Source organism: Pithys albifrons, chromosome 19, assembly GCF_047495875.1.
Source record: "Pithys albifrons albifrons isolate INPA30051 chromosome 19, PitAlb_v1, whole genome shotgun sequence".
In the NCBI taxonomy this organism is placed as follows: domain Eukaryota; kingdom Metazoa; phylum Chordata; class Aves; order Passeriformes; family Thamnophilidae; genus Pithys; species Pithys albifrons.
In genome coordinates this window covers 3640858-3649467 of record NC_092476.1, presented here as the reverse complement: position 1 = coordinate 3649467, position 8610 = coordinate 3640858, and the positions used below count along the sequence as shown (strand labels likewise).

The 8610-nt window shown below is 62.7% G+C and overlaps 1 protein-coding gene across 2 annotated transcripts; it reads right to left on the bottom strand.

The window, feature by feature from the left end:
• Nucleotides 1–4041: 4041 nt before the first annotated feature.
• On the bottom strand, nt 4042–7857 carry NPTX1 (neuronal pentraxin 1). Of its 2 annotated transcripts, XM_071573825.1 has the most exons (6): nt 7353–7857; nt 7002–7209; nt 6304–6548; nt 6021–6200; nt 5681–5936; nt 4042–4774 (listed from the first exon to the last, which is right to left on the bottom strand). In XM_071573825.1, exons 1-5 carry the CDS (start codon nt 7803–7805, stop codon nt 5715–5717), a joined length of 1308 nt encoding a protein of 435 aa, XP_071429926.1. In that variant the 5' UTR covers nt 7806–7857; the 3' UTR covers nt 4042–4774; nt 5681–5714. The 2 variants fall into 2 exon arrangements, with proteins under 2 accessions (XP_071429926.1, XP_071429925.1); XM_071573824.1 differs by having other exon boundaries at nt 4042–5936.
• Between the last annotated feature and the right edge of the window lie 753 nt (nt 7858–8610).

Genomic DNA, 8610 nt, shown 5'->3' with positions numbered 1-8610 from the left:
CCTCCTTCGGGAAGCATCACCTTGGAGAGGGATTCAGGGTCTGAACAGCAAAGCTCGCTCTGAAGTTGTTCTGCGTGGCCAGGTCCAATTGGGTTCCCCACGGGGAGGAAGGGCTCGAGGAAGCTCTTCTTCCCCGGCTGTGCTGGCCACATGTCCGGGCAGTGCCACAGGGGTGGAGGAGATGGGGATCTGTCAGAGAAGGCTCCTGAGTAGCACTTGAGGGACAGTCACAGCTGTGACTCACACCTGTGACCGGAACGTCTGTTGGCCTTGACTTCATGCCGGGGGTGGTGTCCAGCTGCCTGCCGTGCCCCGGCCAGTGCTCTGCGGTGCTGGGGCCCTGCTTCCCTCCTGTCCTCTCACACAGGGGCCCAATACTTTCCTTCCCTGAGCCAGGCCATCCCCCAGCCCTGCCTGGTGCCCCATGTGCATTATTTGGCTCCTCCTGTGCCAGTCTGCAAGTGGCTTCTTGGAGTGCCTGGGGAGCCTTGGATGGTACTTGGCAGCCCCTGCACAGCCAGGATGGTGCCCAGCTGAGGCCCTGGGCCTCATGCTCGCTGCTCAGGTCGGAGCTGCTGTCTGAGCCTCCAGGAGCATCATCCTTCCTGCTGCTGCTGCTCCAAACCCCACCCGGGATCGGTGCTGGGGAGGAGGAGGATGTGTCGCCTGTACACACCCCCATCACGTCCAGTTTTTGTGGAATGAAGAGAGGGATTTCTGTAGCCATGTGCCGACATTCCTGTGGTTTCCCTGAGTCCCCCTCGACGCTCCGGGGAGGCTCTTCCCTCCGCCCACCGCTCCCCGCTCCGCTTCTCATCCATATTCAATGCGGGTCTCCTGGAGCCACGTGCTGCCCGCACGCCGGCGCAGAGCTGGCACACGGCGTGACACACCGCCTGCTAATTAATCCAGCGGCATTTGCGAAGTGCCTGGCGCGCCTGGGGCGCTGCTGTGCGGGGATGATGCTCTGGGACGGCGCCGGTCCCGGTGCCGCAGGCGCTCCCGTGCACGCAGCAATGTGGGAGAGAAAGGGCGTCTCAGGACACGCTGTCTCTGGTTTTCAGGGGTGTTTCACTATAAAGTACAGCAGCTTTCATTTTCCATCTCTCCATCCCCTCCCCTCAGCCCTCGAAGCCCTGGGAGGAGCTTTCCTGGGCCGGGGGAGCAGAGGATGGCACTGGGGTACAAAGGGCCAGAGAGGCGTTTCCCTCCCATCGGAGCTGCCGCGAGGAGCCGGCTCAGAGCTGTAAATCCCAGCTGTGTCCTGCCCTTAAGGACTCTCTCTCGCCCCCGCCGGTATTTCTGAGCCATCTCCCGAGCCCTGGGGCCTGTCCTCACGCAGCCCAAGATCTCCATCTGCTCTGCTGCGCTAAAAGCTCCTGGATTTAGCGCGCTCGGCGCTGGGGCGGGACCGGCTCCTGATCCTGCGCTCGCAGGGACGCGGGGCTGGCTGGCACAGGGGCAGCCGGTGCCACCAAACAGCTTCCAGCCCTCAGCAGCAGCTTCTGGTGCGGGGTGAGGGGTCAGGACGGTGTGCTTGATTGACTGGCCGGGGCTGCTCCTCGGATCCTCCCTCCTTCCCACAGGAGCTGGCACTGCTGCAGCGGCCACAGCGCTGGGACACACAGGAGCTGCCCCAGTGTGCGGGGCTGGGACAGGAGGGATGGGCAGGGGTGGCCCTGGTGAGGCTCAGTCTTTTTTCTCCTGTCCTGAAACAGCTGAATGCATGAGGGTACAATGCCCACAAAGTTTTGGGGGGCTGAGAGGTAGATCAGGGGTCCCTCACAGCCTTGAGGAACACTGGAGGTGATGAGCTGGAAGGTTTGTTACAAAAGTCTTGGCTTCTCCAGCTCCACCCCCCTCAGCCATCACCCACATGCCACCCACAGCCTTCCCCTGCTCTGCCCCCACTGTGCCACTGCCTCAGGGCACAGGACAGCCCCACTTCCACCACAGTAGCGTTTGCCAGATAGCCCAGAAAAACCAGAAAAACTCTTAGTGTAATTTTTTTATGGCAGTTCAAATTGTAGAACAGTGCAGGCCTCTGGCTGAGGGTATCGTTCCCTCTCCTGCAGCAGTGAGTGGGCACTGGGGTCTCACCTGGGCACTGGGATGGCTGAGGGTGGCTGTGAAGGCAGCAGCATCCCAAGGCCAGGGCCCTGCTGGGGGCTGAGCATGTGGCAGGAGCTGCCACCCGTTCCCTGGGTATAAATAGCATCCCCTTGCAGGGTGTAGGCTGTTCCCAGTGACATGAAACCCAACAGCCTGTCCTTGGAGCAGCTGGTTTTTGGGGGCGGGGGGGTGGTAGTGTCTGCGTTGCCAGAGAGGGCTGGGCTGCTCCGAGGGCTGGGCAGGGGGAGTGTGGCAAGGCCGGCAGGAGCTCTGCAGTGCTGCTGCCTTTGTGAGGCTGGCAAGATGCTGCTCTAAATCCCCTCTGCACCTGGCAGGGGTCTCAGGAACTGGGGAATGGGGACCTCTTGGTTGCAGCCTTCTCCTCACCGCCCCTTCTGTGCCCACTGGCATCACACCCCTGTGCCTGTGTTGCTGCCCATCCTGTGCCCGTCCTGCACCCTCATCATGGCCTGAGCTCCTTGGCAGCTCCTGCCTCCTCTCCAACCACTCATGGGGGTGATGGGCTGGTGGAACATCACACTCAGCCTGTTCCCATGGGGCTCAGTGAACTGCCCTGAAACAGTTCTGATGTGTCACCTTTCCTTTTGTCCCTAGAGGTTTCCTGATGCCAGCTCTCCCCTCCTGAGCGTGCCCAGCATTTGGCATTCTGCTCATATCTAGCTGGTGGTGTGAGGAAACATCCCAGGTCCCCAGACCTGCAGTTTGGCTCAAGGCATCTTCCTCCCCCTGTTCTTTTTATTCCAATGGTTATGACTCGAGGCATCCTGAAGAGGACCTGGTGCAGCCACAGAGCAAATGCTCCAGAGGAAAAGAGGCTCTCTGAGGATGGCAGGAGCTGGATGAAGGACAGGGACCCCAGGGTTGCTGCTGGAGGTGTGTGAGGTGACAGGGACACACCATTAGCAGAGGCTGCAGTGGCTGGAGATTTTGCTTGGGAAGATGCAGAACAAGTGGCCACAGGCCCCTCCCTGTGCCCCTCACCATGGCCACCACCAGTCCCCGGGAGCTGAGACTCGCTGGCTCCAAGTGTGGCAGCAGTGAGGGCTCTGCTCAGTTCCACCAGCTGCGTCCCCCGGGGCTGTCACCACGTCCTTACTGAGGAAGGAAGAGCAGTGCTGGTGTCACCATGTCCTGCCCTGTGGCCAAGGATGGACTGGACCCACATGGCTCCACTTCCCAGCTGCTGTGGTATAGGGGAGTTACAGGGGGGCTCTGTGTGTGTGTGTGTGTGCATTTGGTTTGGCTCATTTTAAGGAGTAAATAATGATTTTCCTACTTTTATCTTTGATTCCATAAGCAGTTTGTCCTGGCACAGCTGCTCTGCAGCAGGTGTGGGACAGGAGGGAACATGCAGTACTCAGGAGAAGCATCGGGCACGCTGTGCTGCCCTGTCCCATGGCTGTGGCACACAGGTGGCCTCCAGCCACATCACACGCTGAGCCACGCTCAGATCCACCCCGGGAGTGCTGCCTTCCAGGAACTGTCGCCAGAGCCCAGGTTGGCTCCCGAGGCACGAGCAAACGCCCCAAGGCAGACCCTGCCCTGCGGAGCGGGATAGTCCTGGGGATTGTCACCGTGCCCACACCGGGAGCGTTCTCTGCAGAGCCCTGGGGGTGTCACTGTCCCCCCACGCCAGCCTGGCAGGACCCGGAGGGAGCTGAGCTTTCAGCCTGTGTCTTGGGGTAAAAAAGATATCAGTTTGTGTGATGTGTTACATAAACCAGGGAAAGACACTGTCTACGGGCACGGGAGGAGAGAGCCTGGCAGGGAGCCTCAGGGGGTGCCTGAGCCAGTTCCAAGGGGAATAGGGCAGAAATTCTGTTTTATGCAGGAAAAACCCTCCCCTGGAAGAAGACCAGCTCCTGAGCACTGGCTGCGCAGGGAACAGACACATGTGAGAGAACCTGGTGTCTTTCTTCACTCTTTATTGTGTAAAAATAAAGTCAACAATTCATGTAATCCCAGCAATAAAATGGAAAAAGCATGAGAATCCGTAGAAACAGTGCATTGTCAGAACTGCCGATGCGGGCCGGGAGCGCCGGGTGCTGAACCCGCGCAGAGCCCAAAGGAGACAGAGCCAGAATAGGAAAAATGTACAGCTTTGGTTAGCAAAAGAATGACAAATTAAGAGACATTAATCTCTCCCCTACTGTACACTATGTACACTGTGTTGACATCACACCCTTTCACGGTTTTTTGGCAAATCCAACGCACCTGGGGCTGGAGGTGAAACCTGTGCCATGGTCTCGTTGTTCTCAGCAGGTCGTGCTTGTCGCGTCGCCGATGTGAGCAGGGGCTTGGGAGGAACTGAAATTAACTCGCGGTGCTTTGGGGTTTTCCTTGTAAGAAGAGCACAGGTGCAGCTCCGCTGCCCGAGCCCCGGCCGTGCAGGTGTCTCGCTCTGGGCTGTCATTGCCTGTGCCAGGGCCCAGACGGGCAGTGGCTGGGTTGGCTCTGCGCTCCCGGCCGGAGACCCTCCCGGCCCCGCACGGACCCCTCTGCTCCGCGCGTCTCTTTGCCGCATCTTTGGAGTTGGTCGGGAGGCTCTGGAGCCCTGTGTGAATTCTCTGCCTCATCCTCCGCTGCCGCCCGGGGCAGCCCTGGGTGGGCAGGGAGGGGGCTGGGGGTTGAGTTCTGCAATCTGTAGTACAAACCAGGAGTTTAGAAAAGGAAACCATACAAAATGCATCTGTTATCTCAAAATACGCTTCTTTATCTCTTTTTATCCCGCAGAATCTCAAAGCACATTTTTTTCTCAGGGAGCACTGATAATTCTATAATTTTTTATATTCATAAAAATACCTTTTTTTTAAATTGGTAATAAACTTCCCTTTACAGTAGTAAGAGAAACAAGAGAGTGTATTATCAAAAGCAGAAAGGCTTCAGACCTGTCAGTGGGAGCTGGGCTTGAGGGGACGGTAAAGGCTGTTTGTCACCAGCTGGGGCGCGGAGGAGGCGGCGGGGCCGGGGGTACCTGAGTGCGGCAGGTCGGGGCCAGCGGGGGTCCCGCCCCGGTGCCCGCCGCAGCCCGGGGCTATGGCTGTGGTGCTCAGGGGCAGCGCCGGCCGGGAAGGGGCACTGGGGCTCCCCTGGGAACGGGGGATTTCTCCTTTCCCCGGGGGTGGCAATGGAGGGGTCGCCCCTCCGCGGAGCCCCAGCCGCTGTTACAGCCCCGGAGTGGGACGCAGCTGGAGGGGATGCTGCAGCCTTGCCCGGCTCCAGGGGCATCACCCTCCCGGGGATGCGGGCTGGGCAAGGGGGAGCCGGGGGGCTCCGGGCCGGGTCCCGCAGCCTCTTAAGGCGCCAGTGCCCGGGGGAAGCGGCGGCGAAGCGGGAGCCGGGCAGGGGGCGGCAGGGGGGGCGCGGCCGCGCCGGGCCAAGGCACGCAGGCGTTGAAGGACGTTGGCAAGACAGAAACCGGGGACCGTGGGGCTCCGGGGCGGGTGCCCCGCTGCCAGGGCATCCCCGCGCCCGGGACAAGACGGGTGGCTTCGTTCTCAGTTGGTTTTGCGCAAAAAAAACGGAGGAAAAAAATAAATAAAAGAACCCGCTGAGGAGGTTTCTCTCGCTTGTCCGTGGCTCTAGTTGAGCTGGCGACAGGCCTCGAAAGTCCACTTGGTGGCCCCGCCGTAGATGTCGATGTTGGCCTCGGCCCAGGCGATGACATTCCCCGCGAGCGCTTTGGAGCTGCAGGTGGCCAGCCCGTACACCTCGCCCGGGCTCAGCTTGCGGTCCCACACGTTGAAGTGTGCCAGCTCCCCCACGAAGGCCTGCGTGGCATCGAACCCGCCGCCCAGCGTGTCCTGCCGAGGGGCCACCGTCACCAAGGGCACCCTCGGGTTCTCCCGGCCGAATGGGGACTCCCACACCTGCCCCCCAGCCCTTACCTGCTCCTGGCCCAGCACCAGGACCCCCTGCGGCTTAATGGGGTGGTAGGGGGCCAGGTTCTCGCCGTTGCCCGTCTGTGTGCCGTCCTGGTAGGCTTCCCACACGCCGTCCCGCGTGGTCCAGGTGACACAGATGTGGTGCCACTTGCCGTCGTTGATGACAAAGGGCAGTTTGGCCACCTGCGGGCAGTGGGTCAGGGTAGTGCACATGGGGGTCCCCCACGATGTCCCCCCCAGTCTGTCCCCCCCTGCCCAGCACCCTCCACACTCCCCAGGGCTGTACCTTGTCATTGATGAGGATCTCCATGGGGTTGTTGCCCCACTCAATGAGCACCAGCTCGTTTGCCTGCCCAGGCACAGCGTAGGAGAAGGGGGTGCCCATGCCAGGGGAGGCGTTGGACTTGATCCACATGCAGATGCTGAAGGCGTACATCTCGGGCAGGCTCTTCTTCACCTTGGCGTACATGTAGTTGGTGCGCAGCGGGAAGGTGAGCTGGAACCTGTCCGGGGGCCGGTTGTCCTTCTGGCCTGTGGCAGCGGAGGGTCGGTGGGCTCCAGCCGGATGCCCTCTCTGCCCCTTTGGGGGTTCCCCCCCTCCCCACCCCGTTATGTAACGGGCCTTGAGATGGCAGCGAGGAGCAAATCCCTCCGGCTCCGCACGGCTCCCTAATCCCCGGGGCGGGCAGCGCCCGGAGCATCCCCGGCGGCAAAGCCCGCGGGCACCGGCTGCCCCACCGAATAATGGGCTGGGTCGGGAGGAAGCTTAGAGATCGGGCAGTTCCAGCCCCCTGCCAGGGCGGAATGCAAAGCTGGGGCCGAGGGACCGCTCCGGGGGTGGGAAATGGGACAGGCTCGGCAAAGCCGCCCGCGGGAGCGGCTCCGCATCCTCCGGCAGCGCCCGGTGCCGGCAGCGGGGCGAGCTCCGGGGGCCGGCACGGGTGGGCCGCGGGCGGGCCGGGGTGGGTGGGAAGCGCCCAGTACCTTTCTCCAGGTCGCTGATGCGCTGGTGCAGCGAGGTGAGTGTGCTCTCGATCTTGCCGCGCTCCTCGGACTCGTTGAGGGGGCTGAGCTTGCCCTCCTCCAGGCTGTTCACTCGCGACAGCACCTGCTTCTCCAGGTCATCGATCTTGTTTTGCAGGATGTCCTTCAGGTTGTTGGTCTGGCTGGAGGAATTCATCCTGCTGAACTGCTACAAGGGGCGAGCAGAGGAACAGGCTGTTACCGCCGGGCAGCGGCTCCCGGTGCGCGGCTCCCGGTGCGCGGCTCCGCGGATGTCCGGGCTCCCTGTGCCCAGCTCGGTGGCTCTCCCGGTGCCCGGGTCTCCTCGCGTACCTCCAGGTTTTCCAGGCGGGTTTTCAGGGATTGCAGCGTCTGCCCCAGCTGGCTGAGGGTCTCGGCGGCGGGTGGCCGCGACAGGTCGCCCATGGTGTTCTTGGAGAAGCCCTTCCTGCCCTTGCCCTCTCCGGGCATCTCCAGCACGCTCTGGCTCTCGCAGCGGCCCAGCTTGGCCGTGAGCTCGCGGATCGTCTCCTTCTGGTTCATGATGGTCTCCTTCTGCTGCAGCACCGTCTCCCGCAGCTGCAGCACGGTGCCCTTCAGCTCCTCGGCCGAGCCGGTGCCCAGCGCCGAGGCCGCGCACACGTCCCCGTCCAACGGCACCGACGTGCAGACGAAGCGCGTCTGCCCCAGGCCCTGCCCCAGTGCCGGCCCCGGCGGTAGCAGCAGCGGCAGCAGCGGCAGCAGCACCGGGAGGAGGCGGCGGCTGCCGGGTGGCCCCGCGGCCATGGCTCCGCTCGGCTTCGCTCGCTCCGGGCCGGCTCCGGCTCCGCTGCGGCGCCGCCGCTTTTATAACGCCCGGGCGGGGCCCGCGGGACGTCACGGAGCGTGGAATCCCATCCCGCGGAGGGGGGGCCGGGGAGGGGGCGTGAGAGAGAGAGAGCGTGTGAGAGTGAGAGTGAGTGAATATGTGTGTCAGAGTGAGTGTGTGAGTGTGTGTGTGTCTGAGTGTGTGTGTGAGAGAGAGAGAGAGAGTGTGAGTGAGCGTGAGAGAGCGAGTGTGTGAGTGTGTGTGTGTGTGAGTGTGTGTGTGAGAGAGAGAGTTAGTGTGTGAGAGAGTGTGTGTGTGAGTACGTGTCCGTGTGTGTGTGTGTGTGTGTGTGCGGGGGCCGCGCGTGTCGGGTCGGGAGCGCAGGTGGGCTCCGGAGGGGGCGGCGCGCGTGGGAAGAGGAGATCGAGCAGCGCGGGGCGTGCGGGGGTGTGTGCGGGGCGCGGGTGTGCAGGGAGCCCGTGTGCATGCGGGGGTGTGTGCAGGGGATGCGTGTGCGAGGTGGGGGTGTGTGTGCGTGTGCATGCGGGTGCACGTGTGTGTGTCTGTGTCTCTGTGTGTGTGTGCGGGGGCACAGCGCGGTGTGTGCCCAGGGCCGTGCGTGGCCGCGGCCGTCCCGGGGTGCCTGTGCCTGGGTTTGGGGCGTGTCCCGGGGAATGCCCGTGCGCAGTCTGGGAGCAGTGGCCGGGGCAATACACGGGGCTCGGTTCATCGCCTGGGGCTGCCCCGGCCCCCCGCCCCGGCAGACATCCCGGGACTCCGTGG